This window comes from Panthera tigris, chromosome C1 (genome assembly GCF_018350195.1).
Source record: "Panthera tigris isolate Pti1 chromosome C1, P.tigris_Pti1_mat1.1, whole genome shotgun sequence".
NCBI lineage: Eukaryota > Metazoa > Chordata > Mammalia > Carnivora > Felidae > Panthera > Panthera tigris.
This window is the reverse complement of record NC_056667.1, coordinates 38,242,134-38,256,936: the sequence shown is the minus strand read 5'-3', so window position 1 is coordinate 38,256,936 and position 14,803 is coordinate 38,242,134. Positions and strand designations below refer to the sequence as shown.

At 46.5% G+C, this 14,803-nt stretch overlaps 1 protein-coding gene across 4 annotated transcripts in view; it reads left to right on the top strand.

Moving 5' to 3' along the window:
* The window catches only part of LOC102965268 (BEN domain-containing protein 5), a 1,451,018-nt gene that overhangs the window by 1,324,077 nt on the left and 112,138 nt on the right, over nucleotides 1-14,803 (top strand). For all 4 annotated transcript variants that reach the window (XM_042997075.1, XM_042997077.1, XM_042997073.1 and 1 more), the window contains exon 8: nucleotides 2,258-2,372. In XM_042997075.1, coding sequence (XP_042853009.1) covers nucleotides 2,258-2,372 — 115 coding nt within the window. The remainder of the gene's footprint in view (nucleotides 1-2,257; nucleotides 2,373-14,803) is intronic.

Below are 14,803 nucleotides of genomic sequence, written 5' to 3'. Positions count from 1 at the left end.
TTTGTTGGCTTCTTCACTTTGGCATCCTTATTCCCAGATCCCATAGCTAGCAAACCTCACAGACCAGGACCCCCAGTTCCAAATCCCATTCTGTTTTTTCTCCCCTCGTTGCCTGTCAATCTTTAGTAAAGCCCAATTTTCAGGTTCTGTGTCAGGCAGTTAAAGTACAGGCATTTTAGCCCATTCACATAGTAACCTTCCAGACTGAGTATTACAATCCCTGTATCAAGATGAGGAGACTGGGCAGAGAGAGCTGGCAGCTTCTCCAGCTAATAACCAGTTAGGGTTTGAATGCAGGTGTCCAGGTCCTTCTGCTTTCTCAGTCTATGCAATGCTTTTGGCCTGTGGCTGGGGGTGGCGTTTCTTCTGCGCTCTTACTTTCTCCACTATTTCTCCTCATATTCCTCTCTACTTGCAAAGGCTCGCCTACCAACTTCCTGATCTATGGGAATGATTCAACATTCCCTGTTGAACTGTATCTGACCTCAAGCCAAGAGAGGAGTCTGAAACCTCTCCTCTCCTTGCCCCACACTCACTGTGGGAGAGGGAGCTCTGGGTGGCTGCAGCTTCTGGCCTGGCTTTGTTTTCTCTCATCCTTTTATTAGCTGCCTAATTGGCAGCCCAATTAATCTGCTCATCTGTGAAGGAGGATGGATCACGATGAGCTACTCCATTTCCAGAAGCCATTCTCTGCCATTCTCTGAGGCAGCATGGCCAGGCCCTGAGTGCAGGCTGGCTCCTTGATGGAGGGCTGCCCCGGGAGCTGGGGTCAATTAGTGGACAGATTAAGCAATTATTAGCCCCTAACAAGGGCACCTGGTATCATTACCCTGCCTGTGTACTGGCAAACTGCAGCTTTAATATGAAGACCAACAAATAAATTAGGGCATCTGGTCTACTGCCGCGTCGGTGGAGAAGTAAATGATGTCCAACTGGCTTTCGGCTGCCGATGGATTCTGAGCCCTGGCCTAATGAAAAGCCTGAGATGTTGCTCACTGGTCACAGCAGAGTTAGGATATGCTGTGGAGCCATTTATCATTCCAGGAGCTAAGTGCCTGCCGCTGGCACATGGATCGTTCTTAGTTACCCTGCTGCTTCCTCCTGTCTGTCTGTCAAAACATACTTATCTTTCAGGGCCCAGTTCAAAGCCTCTTTCTGCTTGATGCCTTTCCTTCTCTCTCCAGCAGGAAAGGAGTTCCCTTCTATACCTTGGGTGGGTCGTGCACTTCCCTACCATTCTCCAGCTCTACAGTCATTTCATGGAATGCCAGAGCTCCATTTTGCCTATTTTTTTTCAGGTCTCTGAAGAAGGGATAGAAATGTGGAGGAGAGAAGGGAGGCATGAGGACTCAGGTTGTTTGTTTCCTGAGCCCCTCTCCTGTCTGGCTATGCAGACCATCACCAGAAGGAAGTCAGCAAGGGCAGTGAGAGGCTCAGATTCGCCCTTCAGGAAGATCCCTTTAGCTGCACTGTTGAGGGCACATTCCAAAAGTGTTTGCAGTCATTCAGGCCAGATGTGGTGGTGGCCTAGAACAGACGAGCAGCAGAGGGATGGAGATGAAGGGCAGATTTGCTAGATTCAAGGAAGAGACTTGGGGACTGCCTGATTGAAGGGGTACAGTCATGGAGAATTCAACTTTTCTAAATTTGGTGACCTGAAGGCAAGTGGTGTTGGTGCCAGTGAGAATCAGCAAGGACAGCCAGCCCTAGAGTCTGTGAACAGAGGGCCCTCAAAGTGGAAAGGGGCAGAGTAGGGACATTGAAGAAGCCTTCTCTCTTCATGTGACTTTAACCAAATCCCTTCTCTCTGCCTCAGCAACAGGAGGGTTTAGATCCCTGAGTCCCTGAACACATAATCATCCAGTCCAATGTCAACACTTAGCCATTGGAGAGCATCTCTTAATTCATTGTTTAGGGTTATCCTGCCTCTCCCTCATCTCTGTCTGTCAAAACCCAGGCCCTCCAAGGCATAACTCAAATACTCTTTTCTTAGAAGCTCTCATGGGCTATGCAGCAGGAAATGTGCTCTCCCTTCTGCCCATGGGCTTCAACATTATGTTTGGAACTGTCTCTTGGAAACAGAGATATATTTATAAAATTTACCAGGCAACACCTAATCCATAGCCACATACCCACGATGGGTGACAACACAGGTCAAAATTCACCTTTTGAGCTTTTACTGCTTCCAAGCTGGGTAAAATGTGCTCCTCCCTCTTGAAACACTTCGAGGTTAACCCAGATGCTTTTCTTTCCCTAGGGATCATTGACTTCCTCATAAGCCAGCACCCTATTGCCCGTGTCCTCCGGGAACACCTGGTCTTCAAGATTGCACCAATGCTCAACCCTGATGGAGTCTACTTAGGCAATTACAGGTAAGGGGCAGGGGAGAATGCTTGGAAACTGGCAGTCACAGGATGGTGGGATGGAAGCAAGGAGAAAAGGGGAATATATTTTTGAGAAAGAATTTTCCTACTACCCATGAGTGCATTTGAGGAAGTCTCACCCTAGCTTTTGAGAATGTGGCTAATGAGCCTTGGATGTTTCATGCACAGCCACTTGAGGTAACTTGCTGGGGTTTTCTGGTCAGTTCACTAGACCCGGAATCAAGAGAGTTAGAATCAGTTTTGGCACCTACTTCCCGTGTAACCTTGGGGAATTTGCTTTCCAGTCTGATGCTCAGTTTCTCTTGCATAATGAAGGCAATGATCACGTACCTGGCAGGGTACTGGGGAGAATCAAAAGAAATGGTGGAGACAAATGTGCTTTGCAGAGTATCATATGGTGGTTACAGTGATGACTATTTTGATTCTGTGTTTCTTTTTGGAGATCATTAATGAAGGAGAGTGGCATCCCAGGTCATCTGAACAGCATTTCTCTCAGATGTGGGCATACCAGCCAGCCCCATACTCACTCATGTGCTCAGACCTTGAACTCTCTTTCTCTGGGATGAACACCATAATTTATATAGCCTAAAATTTCACTGCCCGGTGGGTCATCTGCTAGAATATTGAATCCTCTGAGATAGTGTTATTATTCTTATTTGACAGTTGAGGCAACAGGCTTGCCCAGAGTCACACAGCCAATGAACCACTGGCTGTCTAATTTCACTGCCCTCATTATACCTCTTTAGAGTGGATGAGTCCCACAACTTGTAACATTCATTCTGTGTGACCTGGTGCCTGTCTGTCCTCCTTTCTGCCTCCGCTCCCACCCTGTACTCTTAGAACTGTTGCTCTAGCCACACTAAGCAAAGCCTAGTTCCCTAGACATGTCCTATTGGTCCCTGATTCCTTACCTTCCTCAAGGCCACCCTCCGCTGAGAACATGCTGTCCCTTCGTTAACTCATTAACCCTTCTTCACAATGCAGCTCATGTCTCTTCTTCTGCAAAGCATTCCCCAACCCCCCAGGCAGAATTAGTTACTCCCTTCTCTAAGCTCCCACAGGCCTGGTTGTTGAACAAGACTTATCCCATTGTGTGGACTCCACTGGCCTTCAAGCCAGCAAAGAACAGGGACTGAGCCTTAGTGGTCCTTTTGTCCCTGATTCTGGGCAGCAGGGATAAGCCCACAGTAGATGCTCAAAAACTATTTGATGAATCTGAGTGAAGGAAAGGATGATTTTATTGAGAAAGAAACCAAGGTCTACACATGAGATGGGATTTACCCATGGTCAGTGGTAAGGCTCAGATTAGAACCCAAATTTTTAAATACCCAGACAGGTCCATTTTAAACAGAGTTGATTTACTCTTTCCAAAACCATGGCAACTGGGTCCAGAGGGGCTTTGCAGTACCTCTGGGTATAAGTTAGAGAGAGCCCATGGGATATGTGATGCCTTAATTAAAGACAGTTTTCCTTTCTCTCTTAATTGGCTCAAGCAATGGTTCATTAGCACTGGAAGGTTTTATGGCTTGCTGCAGGCCTGAGAGCAATGCCTTTCCACCTTCCCTGGACAGAATGCACTGTTAGTGATAATGGTGGTGGAAAGACCGTTTGATTTATGTTAACATTTCTGTTTAATTACAAGAGCGACAGTGGTCAGAAAGAGGTCAATACTGTCCACTCTACACACTTATTTATGTCATCATCTGCTGTCCAGGGATGGCAAGTTGGAAAGAGGTCTGTGACCTTGACCAAAATGTCTCCCCTCTCTGGGCTTCAGATGGCCAATGGGGTGGTGATGGGGAACTAGATGCTTTCTGTACATCCTCAAGCTCTAGATTTTGTGATTTGGGGATTTCAGGATAAAAGAGCGCCAACCCTCAGAAATGGTTCTCTACTGAAGTTTAAACTCTCAACGTTTTCCTAGTGAAAATATGTGTTTCTTATTATAAGAGCTGGAGAAAATCCCCAACCACCGGCATTAATCCTGTTGCTAAAACAGCTCTGAGTTGCGACAAAGAGCCTAACAGTCATGAGAATTCACTACTAAACGTTTGGAGAAGGTGAAAAATAATAATAAAGACTCCGGATTGAGGGCTTCAAGGTGCCTTAGAGGTGCTCTAGACCAGCCTTCCCTGACTACAGCAGTGTGTCCCATTTCCTGGGGGACATGCCTCAGCGTTATAGGGGAGAAAGGAACACAGAGTTTGAGTAAGTTTGGGAAACACAGAGTTAAGCACAACTAAATGTGTTCTTTTATAATAAGATCTTTCAGTTCTGAATATGCTAATCAACAGGAATCTAAGAGGGGTTATAGTATCCGGTGTTTCCAAAGATAAGTCAGGGAACACTTTTAGGGAAAGTGTTTTAGGGGAAACCTGTTTCCCCCTCCATCCCTCACCCCCTCCACTGCCACTTCCCCAGCCCGGAGTGGTGTTACGGTTTATTAAACTCATTTTGGGAAATAGCATTCCAAGAATTCTGCTTGCCCACCCAGTGCCATGTCAAGCACTCATACACTTATCTCATTTAATCCTCACACAAGTTGGTGAAGGAGGGTGCTTGCTGAGATTTCTCTGCTGGCAAATAATGAAAATCTACTCAAATTAGTTTGAGTACAGAAGGAAAGGTGGGAGGGAGGGAGGGAAGGATACTTGTCAGCATTCTAGGGCAGTAAACAGAGCCCGACCTCAGAGGAACTCATCACATTGCTGGAAACCGGCTGGAACACAGACGGACGGCCACATCGCTGCCTCTGTCCTGCTCCCTTTCACTCCTAACATCCCCTCAGGATATTCAGTCTCTTGAGCTTCAGTGAAGTGAAATAATCCCCCTTAGGTCATGTGGCCTGTGAGAGGCAGGCAGACATGCAGGTCTGTGTTCCTCCCTGAGGCTGCACCAGACATGCCAGACCCTGTGTGAAGAATGAGACAGGCCTGCCCTCATGCCTGTCGTTGTCCTTCTCCCCCTCCTCCCCTCCTCCTCCCCCTCCCCCTCCTCCCCCTCCCCCTCTTCCTCCTCTTCCTCCTCCTCCCCCTCCTCCTCCTCCTCCTCCTTCCCCCTTTTTCTTCTTCTACATTAAAGAGACAGATAATCCAATCTAGGAAGGAAAGGCAGGAGATTTTCACAGATGTAATCATGTAAAATTATATTTATGACACAAACACCTATACTATGGTATTTATAGTAAATTAGCATTTAACTGCAAATGGTGGCAGCTACCACATGACTGATAATGCTCTTTATGAGGAAGGTGGCATTTACTAACCAGACTGCCATATCTGCACCTGGACTGTGGCCTCCAGGAGGAGCAGGGAGGGCCTCCACTAGTTTACAGACTCTACTCCATACTCTACTCATACTGCACAGGAGCCGGCCACAATAGATGATGTCAAAATATAGCAGCGATGTTATGGTGTATAACAGTGACACAGGGCAACTGTACGTCCTGTCTCACTTACTGTGCTCCATTTACACTGGCCTGCTTTCCAGTTCAATCCGAGATTTCATGCCAACTCACAGGAAGGCCTTCTCAGAGCTGCCAGGATAGAGCAGGCCTCCCACTGTGCTCTTTCTAGGCACTCTGCACTGTCCTTTCATAGCCCTGGCCCCAGCTGGTAATTGTGCGGGGATTTATGTGACCATTCATTTAATGACAGTCTCCATCTCTAGACTGCAGACTCCATGAAGTCAGGACTTTGTCTACCTATGTCCCCAAAGCCTGGCAGAGTGCCCAGCACAGAATGGGCCTCTGATGTGTATTTTCTGGGTGAATAAATAAACCCAACAGCAGTGTTTAGTGATAGTGCCCCGGCACAGAGCTACAATCCCAGTGCAGAGTAGCTATGGCTGGATGCCATCCCCTCCCAACCCTTCACTTGCACCTACATGGCCTCCTAAGCCCAACTGTCTTGCCTGCATTACACTGAGATGGCATGAATACCATAATGAGCTGCTATTATGATTTACCAAACTCTGGTTCGCAGCCACATGTTACTGTACAGGACACTATACTTTTAAACACACTTAAAAACCACATTTGATCTCTACAACAACTCTTTGAGAAAAGAAAGTCAGTTTTTATTATATACATTTGAGCAAAGGGGAAACCGAGCATATAAAGGTGAAGAACCATGTTCAAAGTCACATGGTGACACTCTGCATTCCCAGGCTTGTCCTCTGCCTTGCAAGCTGGAGGTAGAAGCAGAGAACCGGCAGTCTAGTGTTCCCTACTCTCCTGAGCCTTGTTGTCTTTGGGTAAGACACTTCTCTCCACTGGTCTCAGTTTCTCCCTGCCCTCTTAGAAGAAGATAATGAGGTGGAAAGCATCTTCCATCACTTAGTAGAAGCACTGGGCAGAGGCTTTGTCAAAAATGGCATGGCTACTCCATGGATGAACTTGAGGACATTATACTATGTGAAATAAGCCAGTCACAAAAAGCCAAATACTGTATGTTTCCATTTATATGAAATACTTAGAGTAGTCAAAATGACAAAGACAGAAAGTGGAATGGTGGTTACCAAGGGCTAGAGGAAAGGGGGGAATGGGGAATCAGTGTTTAACCGGTATAGAGTTTCAGGTTTACAAGATAGAAAGACTTTTGGAGATGGATAGTGGTGATGATAGTATGGCATTATGAATGTACTTAATACCACTGAACTGTACACTTAAAAATGATTAAGACTGTAAATTTTATGTCATGTGTATGTTACCACAGTTAAAAAAAAATAAGAATGGTTCTACTACTGATGCCATGTGAGCATCTTTGAAGGGTTCTGGGAGATCTGGGGCCTAGAGGTCTTGAGAGATGGATCTTGTAACTTCAGGTATTACAAAGCCAAGAAGCTGCGAGGCAGCTCCCAATTGGAAGGCCATTGGGGTAGGGGGTGATGGGCTGAGTCGGTCACTGGTCGAGTCAAGTCACTGGGTTGGCAATTCTCGATGTCCTGTGTTAGATGTGGCTGCCCACGCCCCTTGCAACATTTGTACACAGTCTCTGCCACCTCCTTCTCCCCATCACTCCCTTTGCAGAGAAGAAGGCCCCACCCCCTCCTGTACCCCACTGCAGTTGATTTCTTCAGAGCATGTGTAATGCACGAGTTGCCTTGCATTTGAAAAACAGAACTCTCCATCTCCATATGACAATATGGAACTCTGTGTTGGGTTTGCATTTCTTAATTAGGTGCTTGTCATTGTGTATTCCATAGAGCCACGTATAAGTAAACAGTCATAGACCTTTGAATAAATTTATTGGTTTTATTTATGTTTCTGGGCATAAAAATCTATAATTACCAGGTACAGCCTCAGTATAACCGGTATTTAATGACAATTACTTTTTGTTACCATAGAAATGAGTCCAAAGTAGTTACCCATAATTTCTCATTTCCCAAACCTCACACATGCTGAATTGCAATATTACCATAGTAATTGCCTATTAGTCATCATAAAATACGCAGTTACCCAAAAGATAGCAGGATGCTATGAAATTTCTCATCTTCAGAAAACCTCAGTGCTTCTTGGGAACGTGGAGGTGGGGGAGAGCAACAAACCCCTCTGGGTGGTGCCGAAATGATTCAGCTTCATAGCATGGCACCACTGCAGACCCCGCGGTGGAAATGGATGCTTCTCCCATCTGTGGACCCGCACCACAGTATGTCTCCTGGCCCTGGCGATCTCACATAACAAAGGATGCTCCAGTGCAATAAATCCAATTTAACTAAAGTTTATTGAGGGCCTGCTGAGTGTCAGGCCCTGCGCTGGGCCTTAGGGAAGCAGATGGGAATCAGAGGCAGCCTTTGCCAATAAGAAGCCCTGTGTTTGTATTAGAGGGGTGTGTGTGTGATGCCACGGAGGCCTAGATAACAGAGGTAATGTCTAAGTGCCTACTCACTGTACATTAGCCATAATATCATCTCATTTAACCCTTGCAACAGCCCTGTGACAGAGGTAGTGATAGAGCCCATCTTTTTCATATGAAAAGTTTTTATGTAACGAAACATAACATACTAGAACTAAAGAACACAGTAGGGATGTATTCAATCACTGTATGAGGAACCACTGAAATCCATAAGAAAATCTTGAATAACTTATTAGAAAACCAAAAAAGAAAACTAAAGGACATCTAAAGTTAATGCACAAGGGAATTTTTTCAAAGTGGTCAAAAACTAAAGGAGAAAGATTTTTTACACAATTCCAATGAAAATGTAATTTCAAAATAACATTTTTAAGGATTCATATTAAGTGCGGTTGATACACAATATTAATATCAGTTTCAGGTGTAAACATGGTGATTTGACAATTGTATACGTTATTCAGTGCTCGCTACAGTAAGCCGACGTTAACATCTGTCTCCAGACGTTATTATAAATTGTTGATTTTATTCCCTATACTGTACTTTTATCCCCAGGACTTATTTTATAACTGGAATGTGGTTCCCCTCAATCCCCTTCACCTATTTTGCCCATCTTCTACCCCTGGCAGCCACCAATTTGTTCTCTGTATTTATGAGTCTGTTTCTTTTGCCCCATTTAAAAAAATTTTTTTAATGTTTATTTATTTTTGAGAGAGAGATACAGTGTATGAGTGGGGGAGGGGCAGAGAGAGAGGGAGACACAGAATGTGAAGCAGGCTCCAGGCCCTGAGCTGTCAGCACAGAGCCTGACGTGGGGCTCGAACTCAACGAACCGCGAGATCATGACCTGAGCTGAAGTTGGACGCTTACCGACTGAGCCACCCAGGCCCCCCTGCCCCATTTTAAATACAGAAGGAAGTTGAGGCACAGAGGCAGCCAGGAACAGGCCCCAGGTGCCTCAGCAGGAAGGGTCCGAGCAGGTTTATGAATCCAGGCAGTCCCACCCTAGCCTACTATGGAGGTCACCTCCTGCTACATCGTGTCCTGAACTCAGGCAGTGCTTCCCTCTGACTGCCAGTGGCGAGGGAGGGTTTTTGAAAGCTATATAGGAATTCACCAGACACAGACAGTAAAAGAGATTTGCACAGCAAAGTGTCATTAAGCATGGCAGAGGGTGATACCAGACAAGGTATTCCCAACATACAAACATACACACATACACATGCACAGACATAATAACTTGCTGACCTCGCCCACCTCAGCATCCAAAGGAGGAAACATTTTAAACTTTCCAAAATAGGATAGAACACAGATTTAGCTGTGTAAAATGTAAAGTGCATGGGGATATTCTATTTGTTCTTTGACAGCATAAAAACTGTGCACTTTTCATCAAGCTAGAAATGGAAACTAGAGGCCCATTACAAGGACCACCTCACCGAGAGGTGCTGCCAGCCCCTTCTCACTGTGCCTCCCTCCCCATCCCAGCCACACTCTCCCCATTTGGTGGCTCTGTCACAGAACCCATAAGCCTTGGGGTGGGAAGGGAGCTGAGACCTCTAGTCCAATGCTCTTCCTCAGCAGTGTCCCTGAATGACAGCCGGGTCCCCCTCTTCTCATCCACCTCCAGGCTTGGGTGTGGTTCTCTGGCTTCCAAAACATCACCAAGCTGCCAGCTTGGACTGTTAGAGAAGGTTTGGATTCATGCTAAGCCCCCCAGCCCATCCCTTCCACTTCACCCCTGAAGGATTATTCTGTTTTAGTCCATCTTCTACGTGGTAGCCCTTCAGCTGTCTGAAGACTGTGTGTCTGCACGTCTCCCCACTGTCCACTCCAACCACTGCCAACTCCTGTTCTCCAGGCTGGACATCCCCTAAAGCCATGGGACTTTTCATATGTAGTCTGAAATCCACTCTTCTCCCCATAATTCCTGCTGTCCTCTCAACAAGCTCCAGATGTTTGTTGTTGTCTGTCTTTCAGGCCTAGTGTCCAGAACTGAACAGTTATGATGATGACAATGATAATAATGGTGATGGTGATGATGAACACCTCACCTCTGTTGAACCTCCTGGGCCTGCCAGTGTTCTAGACATTTTGCATGTAGTGTTTCATTTAATTCTCAGAACGACTCTGTCATTATTCTCACCTTACAGATGAGGAAACTGAGGCATAGATAGATTAGGAAAGTCCCGTAAGTTCATAGAGCTAGCTAGTGGAGGAGGAGTAGGAAGGGACCATCACAAGCCTAATTCTGGGGACGTACTTCTCCTGATACAGCCCACATGCACATTGCTTCCTGACATTGAGCTCTCCTTAACCTACATCTTTCCACTTGCATTTCTTCTAGGTCACAACTCCCCCACCTTTTCTTAGAGCCTTACAAGAAGCCTGTGACATAGACAGGGTAGGAGTCACTCTCTTTGAACAAAGAAGTGACCAAGCCACAGAGAAGCTAAGTAACTTGCTCAAGGTCACACAGTGAGTGAGTTCCATCGTTAGTCAAGATGAAGTGTAAGTGACAACAGGGGCCAGACAGAGCCTCACCTCCCAGAAACTCTCTCCTGCTTTATGTAACCTGAGCGATGTTTCTAAGGAGGTTGAAAGGACATTGGGGCTGGCAGTGTAATCAGGTGTCTAACCCACAAGTGCACACCGCCAAAACCAATTATTCAAATGAGCTTCCCAGCCAGGTTCCACAGAAAAGGCCAGATGGCTAGATGTCTGTGGAGGCAGCCCCCCATCTCTGTCCCTGCAAGCAGCTGAATAGCATTTCAAAGTTAGAGTTGATAGCAAGTTGATTGTAATAATTGATTCTATGGCAAAGGCAGGCCTCTGAGGAGACAGTAACCCAGAATGAGTGGCTGGGGTTTCTGGAGGAGCAAAACAGTAGAATCAACAACTTTGTCATTTCCAGTCTTAGTTCTTAAACCACTTGAATAGTGTTAGTTGTCTATGTAAAATCCTCCTGTGGCTCCTTGTTTGCCATTAGAAGGAAGCTAAACCCCGTAGCCTGGTATTCAAGGCATGCAGTGGCCAGGAACATCTTTCTCAGGTTCATCTCCCACTGTCCACCTTGCTCTTGTGCTAACATCCTCCATCCGCTCCCCTCACCTTCCTGGGCTGTTTGCAGGGCCCTGAACTGGCCTGCTCTTGCTCACACCTGTGTCTTTCCTGGCAACTCTGCTTAAGAAGCCTTTCCACTCAATCATTTCTTCCCCTTCTTCTTTCTGTCTGTTCCTCCCCCTCCCCACCTTCTTTCCCTCAGATGTTGACACAGCACACACTTCATACTAGGCACTGGGGGCCTGAGGTGGACTTTGCCCTGTGCTTGACCTCAAGGAGGAGGTGTTGGTGAGGTGAGCCTCAAAGGATGAGGGGGAGTTCGCCAGGGGGGAGATTGTCAACATGTTCTAAAACAGAGGAATAATCATGTTAGGTAATAACAGTGTTGATAACAATACAAGCATTAATTGAACTGATACAAGCTACCAGGCCCTGTTCTAACTGTTTTTATATATTATTTCCACTGAAGATGGAACTCATCATACTCCTGCTCCTACTCTCTCCCTACTTCTACCAATTTAGAAGGTGATTGAGGGATCATAAAGATAGGGGTCAAAATACAAGTTTATTATTGGTAAAATCAGGATTTGGAAGGCATGGTTTATCTATGTGGCTAAAATTGACCTCCTTTTACTTCACCCCAAAGTTCAACTTCGCCACCAGCCCCAGGCCAAGCAGAAGGTGAGATGCCTCTCAGAAGGCATACCATGTGGCAGAGAGGAGGTCCCTCCCAGAAGGGTCACTGATCCCAGCAAGCCAGGCCTGAAGAGTCAGGGCCAACAGGCTCTGCCCCTTTCCTCAAGGGGACAAATCAGATAAGTCTCATTGCCTCCCTTGGGGGAGTGGAAACAAGGGATGGAAAGGAAGCCATTCTCCTTATTGCTGGAGACCAAGAGTCCCTGTTGGGGCTGAAAGCAATGGGAGGTTCCTCCCAACAACCCCCTCAACCTGTGAGGTAGGGTCTTGTATTATCCTCATATTACAGACAAGGAAACGGAAGCACATAAAGTGGTTGAACAACTAGCCCAAGGTCCTGAGATATAGGAGATCCAGGAGTCAAAACCAGGGAGCTGCCTTGAAGCCCCAGTGCCTAGCCTCCACATTACTGCCTGAGTCCTGAGTGAGCAGAAAGTCTTGGAGAATGCCAAGTGGTCTGACATGGCTGGTACACATGGTCACAGCTGCAGACCACAGTGTAGGTTCACACACCACAAAAAGGCACCAGCTAAGAAGGCAGGTGGAGGCTGGCATGCAGCCTAAGCCTGATCAGCCTGTGACTTGGAGGAATTGCATCAGCCCACAGGAAGGGGCACCTTCTTGCAGTTAGTTCATAGGATATAAAATGTGTAAGCCTTGTGGGGTATACAGATTAGGGACATGGTTGAAGAAGCTGGAGGAGTAAGTGAGGACCCATTTGTGGAGGGCCCTGGCAGTCATACCAAGACCAAACTATAAGACCAGTTAACACTCATCTCAAACCAGGCAGTTGTCTCCAACATTTTCCACGGCTGATCTCGTTTAATCCTCAGAATGGCCCTCTGAGGTAGCAAGATCAACATTTTGCAGATGAGGGCTGAGCCACAGAGAGGCCACACAGCTAATATGTGGCCGAAGCCAGGATCTTATCCAGGCAATGTGGCTCCAGAGTCTGCATGCAAACTAAGCCACTTTTCAGGCTCAGACCAGGTGGGCAGGGGTCTCACCTGCTCCCAGAGCTTGTGAAGGCCTAAAGGACTTTTCTTCTCTTTTGCGTTTCCTTTGCCCTTTCTCACTTAAAAAACTCAAAGAGATGATTCCTAGCCCCAAGAGCCAGTGCACTCCTTTAGAAAATGTTCCCCCTTGGGTCTTGTTAAATGATTCTTTTGACTCCTGTCAGTGTTCTTATGGAGGGAAAAATAATCTATTGGTTCTGGAATGAACTTCCAGCTCTACTTTTTACAGCTATGTGACCTAGGCCTCTGTTTCCCTGTCTTTGAAATGTGATGATAGGGTTTTATGAAATCTTGCGTCCTTCCAATTGGTGACTGGCTCTCAGAATTGTTTTTTCTTTAATAATTTTTTTAAGTTTATTTATTTATTTTGAGAGAGAGAGACAGAGCGTGCACACAGGAAGAGGGGAGGGGCAGAGAGAGGGAGAGAGAGGATCCAAAGCAGGCTCTGTGCTGTCAGCGCAGAACCCAATGTGGGGCTCAGACTCACGAACCATGAGATCATGACCTGAGCAAAACCAAGAGTCCAACGTTTAACCAACTGAGCCACCCAGGAGCCCCAGAATTGTTTTAAGTCACAATGTGGAATGCCCCTGCCCCAAGCCTGGTATTGCTGCCAAGCAGGAGACTGGAGGGAGGAGGCTGAATCCCCAGAGCACATGTTCTCCATGAGAATGGAGAAGGCACTCCAACAAAGCTTCTCCTTATCCACTAGTAATAAGTTCTGGGAGAAAGGGCACAGGAATTTTAAGGTTAAAGATGATCCCTTTTCCAGGTGTGGTTTGAGTACTCCCTTTCCCGATCCCACCACCTTGCCAGAAAGGCCACCATTACAGGGTAAAGATCTTGCTGACCCTTGGAGGTAGGAAGTCCTACCTCATTCTAGCTCTGCTATGAACCTTGGGAATGTTCTGAACCACCTCACATGCACACACAACTTGTGCACTGCCCGAAGACTCCTGGTGAAGGGCCAAGACCAACTGTGACTGCTCCCAACCACATGTCTGGCCAGAGCAAGCATACTTCACCCATTCGGAAGGGGCACCTATTTGCTAACTTGGAGGGGGTACCTTTTGTCAACTTGCATAAAGGTACTTTTCATGTCAACTTCCATTTGAGATTCAGTTTCCCCATTTAAAAATTAAGGATGTTGCATCCACCCCTCACCTCACATGAGTCCCCTCACTCGGGTGCTGACTTGACTCCCAGGACTGGTAAGAGAATAGAGAGAGGGGCGCCTGGGTGGCTCAGTCGGTTAAGCATCCAACTCTTGATTTCAGCTCCGGTCATGATCTCACAGTTCCTGAGATGGAGCCCTGCACTGGGCTCAGTACTGACTACTCAGGCTGCTTGGGATTTTCTCTCTCCCTCTCTCTCTGCCCCTCCCCCTCTTGCAGGTGTGCGCTCTCTCTCTCTCTCTCTCTCTCAAAATAAATACACATTTAAAAAATCGAGAATAGAGTGATAGCTAAGAATATAGGCTTTAGACCTGGCGGACTGGGTTCAAGTCTTGCCTGTATCACTTGTCCTTTCTGGACTACGACAAATTACTTACACTTTCTGAACCTCTATTCATACAGTTTAATGGAGGTTTGGCTGTGTATCTGGCACTGTGCTAGTATGAAATACTCAATGGCAAATGAAATAGATTCACTTCTTGCCCTCCTGGTGCTTTCAGGTCTTTGAGCAAAACAGATGAATTTGTCCAAGGTCACAAACTACTCAGTGGTAGATCTGGGACACAAACCCAAGTCCTTCTAACTCGGAACGTATTTTCTTATCCATCCTCTGCTTTACCTTT